At 34.1% G+C, this 19,738-nt stretch overlaps 2 protein-coding genes across 5 annotated transcripts in view; one reads left to right on the plus strand and one right to left on the minus strand.

Annotated features, from left to right (window-relative positions):
* The window catches only part of LOC117409386 (lipopolysaccharide-responsive and beige-like anchor protein), a 282,415-nt gene that overhangs the window by 126,164 nt on the left and 136,513 nt on the right, over nt 1-19,738 (minus strand). For all 4 annotated transcript variants that reach the window (XM_058999629.1, XM_058999623.1, XM_058999634.1 and 1 more), the window contains exons 37-39: nt 18,388-18,512; nt 10,874-11,023; nt 7,787-7,923 (exon numbers count right to left, since the gene is read on the minus strand). In XM_058999629.1, coding sequence (XP_058855612.1) covers nt 7,787-7,923; nt 10,874-11,023; nt 18,388-18,512 — 412 coding nt within the window. The remainder of the gene's footprint in view (nt 1-7,786; nt 7,924-10,873; nt 11,024-18,387; nt 18,513-19,738) is intronic.
* On the plus strand, nt 3,247-5,146 carry LOC117409387 (protein mab-21-like 2). Its single transcript, XM_034015366.3, has one exon. The coding sequence runs from the start codon at nt 3,674-3,676 to the stop codon at nt 4,751-4,753; it is 1,080 nt and encodes a 359-aa protein (XP_033871257.1). The 5' UTR covers nt 3,247-3,673; the 3' UTR covers nt 4,754-5,146.

Raw genomic sequence — 19,738 nt, forward strand, 5'->3', positions numbered from 1 at the left:
ACATGAGCATCGACCTCGGTGTCCTCATAGCTAGTTACGGCCATGCTTAGCAGTAGGCTAATTCAAGACAGCTACAAAGTGAAATGCTACCATATTTTATTTAGAGTTAGGTCTGACAAGCAACTTCCTTTCTGTACATATAGTGTAAATTCAACCAAGTAGAACTGTGTAAAAGGCACACACTTCATAATCTGCAGGCACATGAAATTAATTAATACACACTATAACAAATGGCACACCTTTCTAAAAAAAAAAAAACCTAAATAATAATAATAATAATAATAATAATAATAATAATAATAATAATAATAATAATAATAATTGTAGGCCTTACTTATTGACATACTTATTGAAGAATCCAGACTCTGCGACTATGTTTAGTATCACATTTTAACGGTATTTTTTTCATAAGAGATCTGAAATATACAGGCTATGAATTATAGCAACTTGCACTATAGGCTACATTTATTTAGAAATTATTACAGTATTTTAAAAATATACAATAATGTTTTTTGTTTTTTTTTTAATCTACTAGGTCGACTAGTAAAAAACGATATACTAATTGGCTTGTTAACGAGACTTAACCAAACAAACACGATGTGTTTTAGTTAAGGGAATGTCCAACAACCTCCCTAATGAATTTATAGCCAAGTACTACCAGACCGCCTCATTAACTCAAGTATGATTAGAGGCTTTGAGGAGTGAAAATAGATAAAGCGGGTCCGAGGGCTTCAAGTGCTTTTACTTGAACGAAGCTCTTTTTACTTCATTCTTCTTGCACAGAATACAGTATCTAACGTAAATATCTATATCAGCTTCCCCACAAAACTAAGAGTTGCTGATAGGCTATTAGGAAATCAAACATGAAGTTAGAGGTGATAAGGGCTCTTCAATTACAACCTCTGATGTTGTCTCTTTAAATTATTAATTCCGAGAAGTTCCGTTGCAGATAAACACAATGTCACTAGAACACTAGCACACTGCCTTGCAACCCGTTTACCGGCAATGCTTTACGACCTCCATTGCACTCCTTTATTTGAAAAAAAAAGTATTTAAATTGCACCTTTATATTGCAAGAGTTATAAACGCATTCATTTTGAAAATAATCTATGTAAATACTTTTGGATTATTATAGATTTGATTTATTCCGGTATCACGATACTTCTCTGAATCAAAATATAAAAACTATGCATTTAGATTGTATTACCCTCCACATATTGAAAGGACAATAGGCTATAACCATGTTAAATGTTTACTGACGTCCCGTCATATAAACAGATAAACCCTAAATCAACAAACGGTGATTATTGCTTCATTTCTGAGAAAATGATAGACACATTTTCTGGAAAAAAAAGTGTGATTCTTTTATCATTCTTCGTTGTAGTTATGTTCAGCACACGCGTCAGTTGCATGCGCGGTCCACACACATCTCCTCTTGTTTCGCTGGTCCATTGACTGCGGGTTTGTTTGCCCTATTAAAACCTGAAACAGTAGCGCTAACTTCCCGCCTACCAAGATGTAAACACTGAATACAACAACAAACATAGAACAAGGTGCCCTGTGTTCAATAAACATCTCAATTAACAGCAATGCGTTTGTATGTGTGTGTAATGAATGAATGAATGGAGAAACAAAACACAAAAGCAGCGGCTTCCAGCGGGCTGCTTGTATGTTAGCTATATTTATCGAATGGTAAAGAACGCGTTTCCAAGACGTACCCAACAGAGAAGGACACCGCGCAACATTGATGGTTTTGATTTATTTGGGCTCAGCAGGTAACCCACCAAATTAAGACGGACAGAGCTGCGAGGTGCTGCGGTTGTGTCTGTATTCCCAGTCTTAGCAACTCATAACCAGGGAGAATCCGCATCTGATTAAACACACGTTTGGTAATTAAAACAGAGGCGAGGGAACACAGTTGTCACTAATTTACATTTACTAATCTCGTCGACTGTCGCTATATATATATATATATATATATATATATATATATATATATATATATATATGTATGTATGTATATTAAAACAGTGGCCTAAGCTATAATTACTCAAGACCATTAAAATGAAACTAGATCAATATGGCTTCGTTTGTTTTTCACGCAGTGATTTTGCTAGCTCCATGTAATACAAATCCTTAAACTCAATATGAGCCTATAATAGAGATATTTAAATTGTAATCTTGTATAACAAAGATGCAATACGAGCAAGTTGATGGCAATTTAAGATATAGGCTACAGTTTATTTCTACGGAAAAAACTAATACAACTATAGGCACAAGGTTTTGGTAAAATACTTTTTGGTATTTTTTTTAATTAAATAACTTAACATTTACACTGAGAAACCAATTAGAATTGGTTACTGAACTTTAGATAACTGCATATTTTAATACAATATATTTATATTCTGCTGAATCACACACAGATCGGAATAGATAAATAAAAAAAACATATCACATTTAAAAAGGTACAGAAAACACTGTGAATAAATTATATATATATATATATATATATATATATATATATATATATCCAAACATCCAATGAAACAGGAGAGTCTTCTTATGAGAAAGAATCACAGGTATTTTTATAGCAGTTGATTTAAACATATTCAAAGCCAGAGACGAAACCAAAAATATTAACTAATTTCAGAATTAATATAAATCCCTACACGCTTTAAATATACAGGAGGATCCCAAAACGTTACATTGAATTAGTACCATAATAAGCACATTGTAAGACAGAACCATCTAAAATGATTTGTTTCAACCTGCGTGTAAAACTAAATATACGCAACAATAATAATAATAAAAAAAACTTGCCTTAAATGTACATCGATTTTAGCCCTTTCTATAACCCAGCATATTAGTTTGCATTTTGTAAAAAACTATGCATCATAAATGCAATTACCAAACAAACGAGATATACTCCAAACGCGTTGCTTACTTGCTAATACGCTAGTTTTACCACAATGACCCTTTGAGTTTTTTTTTTTTTTTGTTTTTTTTTATTTTACGTCTACAGTATGGTGAAATGGGTAGCTGTACATAATTCCACCCTCTTTAAAACCTAGCCGCGCTGTTGCCTTGCAATGGATGTTTCAGGGGAAAGTGTTTCTACTGTCCAATGTGCTTGTTGGTTGAAAGTCTGATTGGCTGTTTACCTTGACAGCTCGGTCTGTGATTGCAGGATGTAAAGCCCAGCCCCCTTCACTCCAGCTTGGGGACCATTCATAAACTAAACAACTGCAGCACTCCCAACTGAGTCTGGGCAACATAGCAGACACTGTGTTATAAGGAGCAGTTACACAGGCAAAAAGGAAAACAAAAAAGAAAAAAAAACATAAGATCACAGACAGCTTTTCGTCAGGAGGACGGACAACACATTTTCAAAGCTCGTTCGCTTTCACTCATTCTGATTTGCTGTTTAAATGGACTGAACTGCTCGCTTTTTACTAATATTCTAGCCTGATTTCTACTGCTGGTGGTTGATGCTTATGAAGTCCCTTCACCGTTGATCACAAAGTTACCTTTTTTTTTTTTTTTTTTTTTTGCGATTGTTTTACTTATTTTTTTACTTATTTTTTTAAGTGCTTGCCTCTGGCTTAACCGGTAAGCATTGGATCCATCAGCGTACTGCGAAACTCCGGTGTACAACCCGGACCTTTGCCCAAACATGATAGCTGCCCAAGCAAAGCTCGTTTATCAGCTCAACAAATATTATAACGAGAGATGCCAGACGCGGAAAGCCGCCATAGCCAAGACCATCAGAGAGGTGTGCAAGGTGGTATCGGACGTCCTAAAGGAGGTAGAAGTGCAGGAGCCCCGTTTCATCAGCTCCTTGAGCGAAATTGAAGCACGCTATGAAGGGATGGAGGTTATTTCCCCTAACGAATTCGAGGTCGTGCTTTACCTGAACCAGATGGGGGTTTTCAACTTTGTGGACGACGGGTCGTTGCCTGGTTGCGCAGTATTAAAACTCAGCGATGGACGCAAAAGAAGCATGTCTCTTTGGGTAGAGTTTATCACAGCCTCTGGCTACTTATCTGCCCGGAAGATCAGGTCAAGGTTTCAGACACTGGTGGCCCAAGCAGTAGACAAATGCAGCTATAGAGATGTTGTCAAGATGGTAGCAGACACCAGTGAAGTAAAACTGAGGATCCGTGAGAGATACGTAGTCCAGATCACGCCAGCCTTCAAATGCACCGGCATCTGGCCTCGAAGTGCTGCCCAGTGGCCGATGCCTCATATCCCATGGCCAGGTCCCAACAGGGTAGCCGAAGTAAAAGCCGAAGGCTTCAATCTTCTCTCAAAAGAGTGCTATTCGTTAACCGGCAAACAGAGCTCAGCTGAGAGCGATGCCTGGGTCCTGCAGTTCGGAGAAGCTGAAAACAGACTCCTGATGGGTGGCTGCAGAAAGAAATGCCTCTCCGTCCTCAAGACTTTGCGCGATCGTCACCTTGAATTACCAGGGCAACCCCTTTACAACTATCACATGAAAACCTTGCTTCTTTACGAATGCGAGAAACACCCCAGAGAAACCGATTGGGACGAATCGTGTCTCGGAGACCGATTAAATGGAATCCTCCTTCAGCTCATCTCGTGTTTGCAGTGTCGCAGATGCCCCCATTACTTCCTACCAAACTTAGATCTGTTTCAAGGAAAGCCCCATTCAGCACTTGAAGCTGCTGCAAAACAGACCTGGAGACTAGCAAGAGAAATCCTTACGAATGCAAAAAGCCTGGACAAACTATAGAGCAATTATTATTATTACTATTATTATTATTGTTATTATTATTAAAGAACATTCGTGATCACTTCACTGCAAGTGAAGTAAAGTGGACCCCTTTTCTCCAAGTAATGTGAAAAAGACTTTTTACAAAAGAAGCAATGAAGGTGCATTTGAAGGTACATTTTCAACTAAATGTAGTCCTTTTTGTTTTGAATGTTTTCACAAAGTGAAGGAACTTTTATTTAAATATATATGCACAAATTCTTTCAATGCAAAAAAAAAAAAAATCTGATGTTAAATGTAAAGAGTGCCAAGTTCAGATTTTGATTATGTGCCCTCAAAATTGAAATGTATAACAGTAATAAAATGGAATTACCTTAATATTGGCTTTGTGTTTAATAAAAATTGTTAACGATATGGTCATGGGTTAATCTTGGTTTCTACAAATCTTTTTTTGATAGAGGTAATATGATGAAGCAATCTAATATGTTTAAACGTAGAACTAAATACCGAATACTTCGAACCAAGAATCTTAAAGAAAAATAAGTTGTACCGTATAATATAGAAAATAAAACAAGATTAAGAACAATTTTTGGAAAAGTACGTTAGGCCTATATAAGATCTATAAATGAAATGCACTTTTATGCCTAGGCAGAGTATTAAAAGCGATATAAACAATTAATATCTAGGCGCAGTATACTAAAATATCAACAATTGTTTATTTTTCAAGTTTTCATATAAAACATGATAACGTACAAATACTGTTTGTAACTTATAAAAAAGACTGCGAGAACAACACAGACTAAAATACATCGCTGGGCTCCAGTGCTCAGAGTGTTTTACTTTTATTTCGTGTCGTTAAAATATGCTTAGATTCATAAGTAGAAGAATAGTAAAATGATAGGTACTTAGTAGCGTTAACTAGTAACATATTGACTCGTTTTATTAAAGAATATAATACATTTACAAGATAGTGCTTATTTAATCGTTATGTGTTGGGTACAGAATAAAAGATACGACAGGACGATAGCACGATATGACAGAATAACGTTAGGTCATGTTTAGGTTATCTAAAGAAAAATTAAATAAACACACACAAAGCTGTGGGCACATAATTATTAAAACTCCACAACGATCACTTACTTACTGGTTGTCTTTGGTAAGTTTGGGAAAGATATGTGAAGTAGGCCCGAAGAGTTGGGTTGCCAAGGTCTATAAATTAGGTTTTTGATACTGTATGAAATGCAATGACCAATATATTAAGTGTACTGGTAAGTTAAATGGTTGTTTTACGTTCCTGTAAATTGTTTACTGATCAAATATTCAAAAATGAACTTAAAATCTGCAAATTCCAGAAATATTTTTCTCCATTTAACCACGAGGAAGTCGACGTTCTTGGTAGTGTGCAATCATGCAAAACGAGTGAGTAACCTTACCTCGTACAGTTAAGATCTTTATTTTGAGATCATGCTAAAACCGTGTCAGGATGTTTTGATTCCACAAGCCTTACACGTCAGCTAAATTTAACAAGCATAGAAAACTAACTAAATTAAAACACCATCTCTATAGACAGCCTCACATGCTGTGTAAAATATATCAACACCACACTGTGTATCTTGCATACATCTGCCTATAATCTTTTAAAAACAAATAACAACTTTCATACTTATGTCATTCTTCTTTCACCGCTGTGGGTGAAGACTCACAGAATAAAAGGACGCTGGGATCACAAACACCAAGCACATTTCCCCACTAAATGATGCTTCGTAGTCTAATCGGAAATTATCCACAGTAAATCTCTACATACTTCCATAATTATATTACCTATAATAATTAAAACATGTTTAATTGGCATTAAAACAGTAAATTATTTAAGGTTTAGTTATTTGGTATGTCAAGCGCTGCGTCTAATGTTTTAATAACGTATAAGTTTAAAATAATGTCTGCTGCAAAAAAATAAAGAAATACATGTATTAAACAAAACACTGCAGACGTTATACAATACTTTCTGGTTATAGTCCAAAATACATTCATCTCTAAAACATGGCCTTACATTTTAAACATGTTTCTTTTCTAAGCATAATCTCATTTAAAAAATAAATAAAAATAGTTTACCAATTAAACAACTGCAGAAAGTATTGTGAATTGCAGAATAGGTCATTCTGTTGTAACAAAATATTCCAAAATATATTTCAGTAAATATTAAAAACTATGCCGAAAAAAACACAAACATCTAACTTACTAAAATATCTTACGGATTCAACAATTTACACATTTTTAAAATGTATTAGTTTACACACACACACACAAATCTGCTCTGAGATAGACTGTTTTATTTTAGGTCTGCTATACAAACCTAAACTATAGTACCTAAATACCAAGGCTAGGAAAAAAGGAGTTTGAAGTCTATACATATGTGTTGATATATTCTTTAATAATTATGAAGTTTAAGGTTTTAATCCTGTTTTAGATTTTCCGGCATGTAAAAATAAATGATCAAATATCAACCTGTAGGCCAGACGTTTCTTTCTTTCAGATTACAAATGGCTTTTTATACTCAATTTCAGCTTTTGCAAAAACTCATGAATTACATACTATACTTGTTAAAGGGTGAGGGTGAGGGGGTGGGGGTCATACATTTAAAAAAAAAAAAAAAAAAAAAAAAAAAAAAAAACTTCAGGAGAAAATAGTTTCCTACTGTATGCAAAGTGAAATTTATACCCAAGAAACATGAAAGACGTTCCACTATTTTAATGGGGCTTACTAAATACACTTTGTCACAATACGTAAACATTTTATTTATTTTTTACAACACTTACAAATAAATTGTTGTCCTGGAAAACAACAATATTACCTGGCAGAAACAAACGATAAACCCCCAACAATCGACAGCATTCACTGGCAGGCAATGGCCCTGATCAGCTTTAAAACGTTTTCTAAAAAGGGGCAGCCTATATAATAGCCATTATTATTGATTTGGAAATGCCGGTTTTAGAAAAGACAGCTCTGTGACACATTGTCTGCGGGGTAAATCAACGAGTTAAAGCCCTGTCTTACCTTTGGATCGATTTTCTTAAAGCTGGGCTCTTCTTCATCTACTTCGAAGTAGAGTTCAGAAGCCGTGATGGACAAGGTCCCTTTAACCACTACAGCTGGAGCAACCAGCTGGGCTCCAGTGCTCAGGCTTACCGGACCTGAAAATAGCCAACAAGAGAACAACTGCAATAATAACATAAAAAAAAAATATGTTTATATATTTATATATATATATATATATATATATATATATATATATATATATATATATATATATATATATAGACAGACACACACACACACACACACACACACACACACACACACCTAGACAAACAGAAAAAGGGCAATCTGATTATTATTATTAGGCCTATTGTTATTTTTGTATAAATAACAAGAATAATACATATTTACAAAACACCATTCATACTATAAGTATACATATGGAACTAAAACAGATTTAGGTATAATATATATTTTGAGCTGTGCGGGATTAAACGTCGATTAATTTAACAGAAGGTCGAATGAAGTAGCCTATTTAAATCGTCCCGCTGTCTCCACAATGATTTAAGAATTTCTAAGCAACCGGGCGCCTGTTAAATACTCTAGAATTAAATCTTAAACAGGTCAAACCTAAAAAGTTAGCACGATACCCAACTGTGTATGTACCTATTTACGCGTTGTATATGCATTTCGCAGTGCTATTTACGCGTTGAATATGCATTTCGCAGTGCTATTTTCTATTTGCCATATGAATAAACAGCTGCAGGGGGGTCTTTCCATCCGAATGATTTTTTATTGTGATAATCACATCATGCAGACCGGGTTATCACAGATTGCGATCCAACACAACTACTATTGCAGAAGGCAGACAAGCGACAATTCGGCGTGGAAAAGTCAAATAGAAACACAATGTGCAGGTTTCGTGTCATATAACAATACATCATGTTCTACTCAGCAAATCTACAAATGTTCAGGATCGCCAAGTGTATCCTCTTTCTATCTAAATGTGAATTTAGTTTAATATAAATACAAATGTGTGTACAAATATAAAAATATGTTTATGAAATACTGTTGTATGACACGCGTGACCATTAGAAACGTTTTTAATTTTTTTTATTTATTTTTTTGGTTAATTGAATAGAAACGCGTCTATTCAGGTCACCAAAAATTAGGTGCACGCGTCCAGTAAATCAATGACCAAGTAATTGCGACCAAAAAATTCAAATGAATTGTCATTTCCATTGATTGCAGGGTGGGTGCTGGTGTTTAATCTCTCATCAATCTTAATGTATGCCAGTATGACAATGAGAGGGAACTGGGGAACTCGTGGCAAGCTATGCCCTCTATCCCCAATGTACATATACATTGTATTTGCAGATGGGCATCTGATAGCTGCAGAAATGCTTTGATTTCCCCAAGCTCACTTCACAAATTGATGAAATAAGCAGCTATATGTTATTTTGCTCTCCCTTTGCCCTCTGTACATTAGCATGTAATCCAGAGGAGAAATAACATTTTTTCAATCACTCTCAGACATTCAATTACACCCGGAGCAGACAGCTGCAGGAGTCGGGACGTTTGGCGTCCTACTGGAGACCCCTGACAATTTCCACTTCATTTCTGAACTGTACCACTTTATTAATGAGGATTAGGCCTATTCCTCCTCGCGCACATCTATTACAGTTTAATATTATTACTGGGGCCTTTTGGATACGGCATTTAAAAAATGTTAAGACTGATATTAGGCTAAGAATCTGCTTTGCGCGAGGCTTTCCCGGTATTCTAAATTAATTCACTTATGAACCAAGTGCAACGTGTTTTCTAAAATTATTCATATTGCTCCATTCATGTTTTATAAAAGTTACATGTATATGTATACATTTTAAAGACGTGCACTTTTTCGAATATAGACGACTAAGCTTTGAGACTGATCATTTATTTGGCGTTGAGAGATTAAATATGGAACTGCAGAAGCCCTAAAGTTTAGGCTAAACACTCACGAGGTTTGCAATGACCGACTAAATAACGCATTCGGCCATTTTTCCTTAAGGCAACGTCGAAAGAACCATATGGACTGCATAGAACATATATATTTTTATACAACATACTAATTTAAAAACGATTGTTGTGCTGTACATTATTTAATTTCACATTTAATTTATAATGTGATAATGTGTATTATAGTAAGGAAAATGCAGGATAGATAGTGCACTGTGGCTTTTGCAGGACCATATGTATCCACAGGCGTTGTCCTTATTGGTGTATATTATATATTAATGTTTTAAACTTTCCTATGAGAGGTCAGTGTGTGCTCAAATACCATTCAAGTTGACATCAGCACTGGAAAAACTTACACAATGTACAATGATGCAAATCAAAGATCTTTAGAAGGATACAGCTTCACTGTACTTGATGAACGTAGCAAAATGTTTTTCTTCCACTCTTCTATGCCAACAGTTAGTGGTTGGTCCCAGTATGACACACTCAATTTCTTACTTGTATGACTCGAGTTAAAGCAGGTGTGCATGGTTAGATTGTATACATTTTGCTGTTGTTATTACGTTTACAATTAGATTTTTGTAAAAACAATTAGATTTTTTTTTGTAAATCACAATTTATGTTGACTGTGTGATGCACACGGTAATATTATTCAACTATTGGCAACCGTATTAATCGCATTTTGCGCATTTATAATCTGATTATGGAGTGCACACAAATAGGCAATCATTTTCAGGAAATTGCAATATCTATCGATCTACATTATCTATCTACATACATACATACATACATACATACATACATACATATATATATATATATATATATATATATATATAAAATTTCGCCAATAAAGAATGATAATGCGAATGACCAGTGGTCTTACGTGTAGTTACGCAATACTAACAGAAATATTGCCCAATTCGCTTAGTACATTAAATAGCAAATGGATCTAAAGAAAGCTCATTGTCGATGCTTGGAAGGTGATCCCTTGATTAACCCAATAGCTGCTCAGCTGGGCAAAAGAGAGACGCTATGAGCAGCAGCAGGCCAGTAGATCTGTTTTATTATTTTTAATAGTGTAGGTGAAAGGAGCGATTGCTTTACCGGTTAAGTTTTCCAATTCTTTATCCTCCAAGGATGACAGGGCGTCATCGTCCCCGTCCAGAAGTATCTCGTTTTCTGAACTTTGATTCCCCAAAGCTTGACTTCTGATCGACTGCTGCTTCCCTTTCACCAGGACATCTTCCTCGGTAGCTGCAATAGCAAAACATCAACTTCTGCAGCCACATACTGTGCACCTAGTGCGCTTAACAAATACACGCATTCCTCCACATCAAGTAAGTAACAAAATGGCACAAAATAATCTATTTAAAAAAAATACTGTACATCGAAAAAATAGATGACCACATACAAAAAATAAGCAAACTATTTTTAAAATAAATTCTAGTAAAACAATTAAAGTATTTAAGTAAATTAAATTGAATTAATTCATATTAAAAAGAAATTAGACAATAAACGAGTCTGATCAACAATTGTGATGGGTTAGTGTTGGCTGTTCCCGCAAAAGTTTGAATTACCATTTATTTTTGGCATCAAAAGCAATATTAAAGAAAGGTTGCTTTATAAAAACGTGCTTTTAATGCGCTTATGTATTTTGAATGCAATGTTAATTGTTTATACCAATGTAATGACAAAAATAATAGTCATTATAGCTTAATTGTTTAACGAGGGCAGGTTGAAAGGCTATGGAGCGTCAAAAGTAATTCAGCATGGTGTTGAAATCAACACAGCAAACTTTTATCAATTAGGCTTCCTCACGAAAAGCTATACTGCATCTCTGAGGTAACGATCCCTTCATAACGTTTTTTTATTGTATTCGAATTGTTGGCTAAAAAGCAATAATGCGTTGTGTTTATTACGAACATTCTTTTATCTATATAAGCGAGTTAACTACTAATTTAACTACTGTGTATTTTAAACTGCATCACTAAATATGACACACTGCAAGATTACTTTTGTTGAGGTTTTCATTTTTTTGATGGGGCGACTTAAATTTACAATATGGTGTACGTTATTGGCGAATTCGATGAAAATGTAACTTGTGCTACATTGGATATATCATCAATACTAGACTACCAGTAAGCCCAAGACTTCTTGTTGATCAAACTTCCATCGTTTTCATGGATTTCAACTATTAAATGTAACAGTGCAAGTTTTAAGTGATCACAATATACAGTAATAAGTTTACAGCACCGTGTTCCACTCATGTTTTACAGCATTTTGCCAATACCCGGACGTTGCCAATGAGTAGCATATATATATATATATATATATATATATATATATATATATATATATATATATATATACACACACTAAAATATTTAACATCACCATGTACACTATTGTATAAACGTTTTGCAACTAGGAAATGCCACATAATACTAATGTGTGTATATATTTATTGGTAAATAATTTCAAAACAATGTCTGATGAACATAACAGAGTTTTATACAAATATTTTCTGAAACTTTGACTAACTCCTAAAAACCGTTTAAAACTTTAACAGCTGGTTTCACAGAACCCGGTTAGTACTAATTTTGGACTACCTTACGTAACATTAGTAGTCCAAGACGCTAATCGGGGTCTGTGAAACTAGCAGCAAAATCAATAAAACTTTAACAAAAACTTGGATATAAAATTATATAAACTATACATTTACTGTGTACTCCGAGATATATATAAAAAAAAAAAAAAAAAAATACAAAACAAAACATTAAAAAAAAAAAAAAAAAATCAGGTCAATTTATGCTGCAGCAACCATATAGTTTTTAGTGCTCCATACGGAAAATACTCGTCCACCTACTGAAATGTAATGATTATACTGTATTGGTTTTGGCATACAAGTGGATTGATACATGTTTGTACGTACTTTTCCTATATATGCACGTTATGTTTGTGAAAAACGCTGCAGAAATTGTACGACCCACGTACATTAAGTTAGATTATTCTAAGCGTTATAAAAGGCTTTTTTTAACAGCTTACTGTAGGCCTACCATTATTTAAGATAAACGTGTGTTGTAAATATTATGCAGATTTGTTGTTGCGATGTGTTCATTACGGATGTATATTTTCATAAAAGGCAACTTCATTATATACACACACACACACACACACACACACACACACATTAAAGGGATACAGGCAAATTAACTTTATACCCGCATTGACGAGAACTCGTGAGTTTAACAAAAGTTAACTCCACACATTATGATGTGCAATATTCTACTCTGATACACGAGGGCCAAGAGCCTTTAAACTTAGTTTCCCTTGTGGCATCAAATACAATGTTAAAATAAATAGGCTATTCCAAACCAATATCCACATTTCTGCCATACATGACTTGAGGTTCCAAAAAGATTATTTAAGAAAAATATAATCTGCAAATATTTACAGAAGACTGCATTCCCTGGTGATATAGCGCTCAGCTGTTCTTTGCAAGTAAGTAAGTCTTTATTTAAATAAATACACTGACACGCTTTCATACAGCTTCTTGATTACAATTTTACCAATAAAGCCTTACTATGCATCTGCAATAAGTTAATGTATAAAACTATATATTCCTTAAGCTTGATTGCTAAATACATAAACGCCAAAAACGTTAACTGACACTTATTTCCAATAAACAGCAAGTTTTTGGCAGATCAACTTTGGAGGAGAGACTGTAATCTCAATGTGGAGTATTACCTGAATGAATAAAGATTATTTGTATTAAATACCTTTATTTGTGTAAAACGGCAAGTTAATTTATAAATAAATAGAGTCCAAACTGAAAAATCTCATGTCATGGAAAATCTGCAGCTTGGTGATATTTAGAATGGTCTTCCTGTAATTAACTCCCCCTTGAGGATTTTTAGTTAGCAGCAGTGAAATTACTACCAGCTTCCTAATACACTCCACATGCCTGAGTATTCACCACTGAGACAGGGTCTTCACATGAATGGTATTTTCATATTGCTAATTTTTTGTTTTCACAAAGTTGTGCACAATACTTACAAAGTAACACAATAAATAAATTAAATAAATAAATAAATAAATAAATAAATAAATACACACACCACTCGGACAAATAAGAAATGATCAAAAAATTGATTTTATTTAAATGTAAAATATATTTAAATCAGATCTTATCTGACACTTTAAAGCTACATTGGTTTGAATATCAGATTCCGTCAATTTAATTCTACCTTTAGTTGTAAGGACTTTTTTTATTATTATTTTTTTTATATATATATAAAAAATAAAATAAAATCCAAATGAATGCAATTTTCTTTTATCCAATTGGAATGTCCAGTAAACTAGAACCATGTATGCTTGTGTTGGACTTCATATTTGGTTAATGGCCACTTATGTGCATAACAATACATGAATATGAATATTCATTTATAACTAGTGTTGAACTGAACCTGTTACTAATCCTAAGCATGGTAAAGGTAGCCTGTATTTTGGAAATTGCTGTAATTCTAACATGATGTTCTCTGTGAAAAATTACATAATTACATCTTTAGGTGTAATACAACTGTTTAACTAAACTATTGATTTAAATGTACTTGATAAAGTGTCTCATCAGTGGGAACTTGCAGCTATACATATCGTCCTAAAACAGATAAAGATTAGCTGTATTCAAATAGCAATGAATGTAAAAGCCACTAAACAAATATAAATCAGATACTATTTCTAAAATCAATTTCTATTTTATTTTATACTTTTCTGGTGACTATTATTTGGCTTAAATCATTTGTTAAAGGGGATAGTGAACTGTACGTATGTCTCCTTCCCTGCTGCTTGTGCTGTACCTGATCTGAAGGTTCAATTAGAACAGCACTACTGTGGATGAAGTCCCTAAAATGTGTTCAAGTAACTACAGAAGCTTAACAGATTGCATTAGAAACCCAAATATTTCTTGTAGTAAAAGAAAAGCGAAACCAAAAAAAAAAAGTGATGTTGCATTTCCTTCCGAAACTTCCCTCATGACCTTTCACCTGTGTTAATGACTAAATCATCATCTGGTAAACATTTCTACAAGTGTTCAGTAATGCGTCTGTGCTAACTTGGGTGTTCTTTCCCTCTTCTGTGGACTATTTTGGATTTGCCAGCAGAAGAAAAGTATCTGGACGTTTGTTTGTGGCTTGCCAGACCTTTTATATTTGAAGCTAAATCAAGGAACAATAAAATCGCTTGTCAGAGCTAGTAAAACCATAAGCAAGCAAAACCAGGCAAGTGGGCCTGCTTCAATCTCCCCATGCTGCTCCACATCTTCAAAGAGAACAAACATAGTGCTTATGCACATGAATGCAATTGTCATGGGAATCCCAACAGCTTTGAAGCTCTTTATCAGCTCTCATCGTAGACACTGGTGTGGGCTGGAGGATTTTTGCTGAAATGCTTGGTGCAAATAATTAAAACAGAAAATAAAATAACCAATTAAATATGCATAAATGTGCAGAGCTGTATAAACACAGTATATATTGTAGTTGAAACAGAAATGTAATAGTACATTTCAGATATTGGTCTTTATTCTTAATATATATGTATAGTTTGTGGATATGCACGTCTGTACAAATGTATATTATTAAGAAATATAAGACCAAGTATAACGCAGATTATTTTGAGGTTTTGCTCTAAATTGGTGTTTATTTTTATAAATAATACAGTAAAGCATATCAAAGCTAGTTAAGTAAATAATACTTCTAAGCAGACACAAATGTAAATAATACCTGTTAGATGACACTATTTTAAGTCATGTTTCTGAGTGAGTAGTTCAAATACTCATTTATATGCTACTAAAGGCAGACTTAGTAAGGCCAATTAAATTGTCAGAATTAACAAATTTGTTTTTAACAAGAGTGTAGCCAGAAGTGTAGTCATGAGGCTGGTATTGATCGCAAGAACAGATACATTAGTCTTCAGGTATTTACTCTGCCACCTCTGCACCACAGGCCCTCATCCAGACCAAATCAATCCACAGAAAAGATGGTTCTTTCCAGCCATAAATATATAACTAGCCTCCACAGAACTGCCTCGCTTTGGGGTTTTTAGTGTAAATTGTTATAAAGTTCTTGGCCAGCTATGAATGATCACAATTGTACTTGGGTACGTATCATAAAACTGAAGCATTTTAAAAATGTTTTTGAAATATTTACCGCTGTAACTTTATTTAAAATGGACTTGAATATTTGTATTATAATTGTACATTAATCTACATCTCTTTTCAGCAGGTACTGGAGATGATGTTTAATAATGCTTAAGTTCTTTCCTTCAAAAGATACATTTTCCATTTCCTACATTAATCTGATTTCACATGTAAATAGTCAGTCAGCTATGACCTTTCAGGTTTAATTGAAAATGTTAAACTGCTGTTGTCAGCTGCTAAGAAATCTGGCTGAAATGTTGGATGGATGGATGAGAGTTAAAAAAAAAAAAAAAATAGAAAAGGGTTTCTAGTAAAACTGAAACAAGTACCAGTACATCACATTTTAATTACGATAGCCTCTGTCCAGATTACTTTTCGCAGGATCATGCAGTGACTGAATCAGTTGTTATAAATTTAGTAGTGCTTCCCTTTAAAGTGATATGATGCAACTGGGTAAATGTTGGCAATCCATTTCCTTTGCTGATTATTTTGTATTTAGTTATTCTAAAATAAATAAATTCACAAATAAGTGTATTTTCAAGTCGGTAAGTGCTAATATGATTCTATATAAATACAAATTTTAGAAATAGAAATGATAAACTTGCCTTAAATCTGTATTGATGCAGAATGAACACTGAGCACAAAGGAATAATAAAAGCAGCACTGGAGGACATGTTCAAACATTTTTATAAATGTCTTTGGAGACAACATAATCCTTAGAGGGGCTTATAATAAATTTAGGTGCTAATTAGTGACTTAAGCCAATGCATTAGTAGTTAGTTCAGCCGTTTTTGTTAATTATTTTTCAGAATTTAAAATTACTTTAAAAATAAATAACATAAAAAACAAAAACAACAGCAACCTTCACTTGACATTATAAAAAGTTAAATCCATTGTAAGAGTTTGATATTTCTTTCACAAAGGAAGTACACTACCTCTCTAAAATAAGCCCTTTAGCAGCATCCTCCCAGCTGCACATTACTAACATTAAGTCTGCGGCTGGTCTCTAAGGATTCTGGGATTTGGTACAGTTATTGCTTTTAGATCACATTCTTATTGACTACTGTCAGGCTGGTCATTCATCTTGAGGACCAATGTCACATTTGCTGTGCTATCTTGTGACATATTATAGGCATTTTCTTCCAGAAATGGCTCTTTAAGGCAGAGTGCAATAGGTTAAGCTGCTAGACTGAAGCCAAAATGCTGCTGATTGTATGTACTGATCTGGCAAGAAAAGACACAGCATGGTTTTTAGCAGCAATACTGTGCTTTAGCACAATATACTCTGAATTCATGTTTGTTTTGGCTGACCTTAAATTACAAAAATACACAAGGACCCGAATACAGATTTTTGCTAATTGTGTTACCTGTGTATTGTGTGGTTTTTTGGGTAACCTTGTTAAAAACTAGCTGGCCAAAATTATGCAAAACAAAATTTTGAAACTTTCAGCAACACTAAATTGAATTGTGTGTGTGTGTACATTATTGAAATGCATTTGCTTCAAGTAATGGTTAATTCTTTATAAAAAATAAAATAAAAAACAACACTTTTGTTAAATGTAAATCATGGCTTGCTCATTAGTTTCACTGCAGTGAAAACAAAAGACCAGGTCCATGATCAAGTTAAATAAATCTTTATGCCCCAGAGGACTAATCAATGCTGCTGTTCATTAAACTAACTTTAATTCTATAGATTTCACATACCTTTGGCAATACAATATACTGTATTGGCAATATTCTTTTTTTTCCCACCGAGATGTTATAAAACTCAATTTCTTGCATAATAATTGAGGCCAAACTAAAAATCAGATTTAGATAAAGGTGTTTGGCAATAATAATAATAATAATAATAATAATAATAATAATAATAAACAACTACTTGAAGGGTACACTTCTAAAGAGCTTAACTGAAAAGCAGTATGTGAAAGTCGAGCTTTCAAGTTGAACTTACTCATTAGAAAAACTAACAACCATTAAATAAAAAGAATATATATATATATATATATATATATATACACACACACACACATATATATATTTATATATATATATATATATATATATATATATATATATATATATATATATATATATATATATATATATATATATATATATATACACACACATACACACACACACACACACACACACACAAATTCATAAGGTCACATGATTTAAAACATAAAACCAAACAAACACAAAAGGAGGGGGTCAGCCACAAGCCCACAAAAGGGTTTACTACTGTTGAGCGATGTCTTTATTAACGTGGGCCTGCTTTTAAATTAACTGTGTGAACTATATAAATGAGGGCTGTTTTTACTGTGTATTGTGGCACAATAAAATCTTTATGGCAACTGAAGTTCTAATTTTTATTGCAGTGTACCTGCTGCCACAGGCACAGAGCGGTTCTTAAGAAACTGACCGTGTTCTACTGCTGCTTTGAGTGTGGCTTCAGGATGTGTGGATCCAAAGGGGTTGCGTACAAAGCGTTGCCGGCGGCGCAAGTCATCTTCCCAGTAGTCGAGGCGCCAGAACTCACGAGGACGACTGCAATGAAACCGAGGTAGCACATATGTTAGTAATTATCAAACAGCATGGTAGCGCACAAGTACTGCATAAAGCCTTCCTTGTTTGCTCTCTTTCCTCCCATACACAACCCTTAACTTGGGTATGTCCTTGAAAATAACAATATCACCTTCCAGACTAAGGAACTCCTTTCCCTTTTTTTCCTAGGAAGGTGAAATGAGCACTAAATACATCATTTTGAAATGAACTGCTGACAGAGTGATCAGTTTCCCCACACTCTAGTGGCATGTGCTCCGATTTCAGACTCATTTCAGCCTCAGCAGGGCACCTTTCGCTGTGACTGCACTTATAAACCAGAATAGGGAAAAGGCCATTATAAATACAGGATAGCATTACCAATATTAATCAAAGTCTGGCCCCTCCATCATTTTTCTTCCCAATTTGTGCCTTTTACCGCACAAGGTCAGTAAATCATCCCCCAGTGTTGCTGGTCCAGAAAGTGTTAACTTGTAATGAACACGACTGTAGCACAGATATGTGCGCAACAATACAATATTACTCTATTTAGACGTGCAGGAATTTAATTAAAATAATCTCTTAAAATATTCATTACATTTAGCCCCTGAGGCATAACATAGGGAAATGCATTTTCCTTCCATTACTGTTTTTCTTTCCTCTCTCTCTCTCTCTCTTTTTTCCTTCTTGAAGAACCACAACTCAGCCAAATGGGACAGCCATTTATTCAGCAAAGTAAATTACACTGGATGGTTTATTTTCTCCTTTGTGTGGATGCGTTTTAACATTTAATTACAAATAGAAAACATTGATGGCAAAACTATTTATTCTCTGCTCAAGAAGAGTAGGGGTCACGAGACAAGTACAGTCCAGACGATCATATATTATTTAAAACTATAGGATGGTGTGGCCGAAGACCTGTCTATTGAATGATGGAATAATGATCTCTATTTATAAGCTTCTAAACAATTATCTTTTCAGTCTTGTATGCGGTGTAGGCAGTTGTTTTTTTGGTGGATATTAAATGGTTAGTCCATTGGCAGGAAGTATTCTGTAGCCTGATTTACAACCAACAATGTTAAATATAATTATATAACTCCATTTTGCTTTATCGAAGCAAGAATAAGCTTTATGGTACAGGAGGGCCTAAAAACCAGAAAAGTATAAATCAGTAAAATCGCATTTTAAGCACTCTCCTGATATTCAGTACATCTCTCATTTTTTTGGTCTGC

The sequence above is a fragment of the Acipenser ruthenus genome, chromosome 2, assembly GCF_902713425.1.
Source record: "Acipenser ruthenus chromosome 2, fAciRut3.2 maternal haplotype, whole genome shotgun sequence".
NCBI classification, from domain to species: Eukaryota; Metazoa; Chordata; class Actinopteri; order Acipenseriformes; family Acipenseridae; genus Acipenser; species Acipenser ruthenus.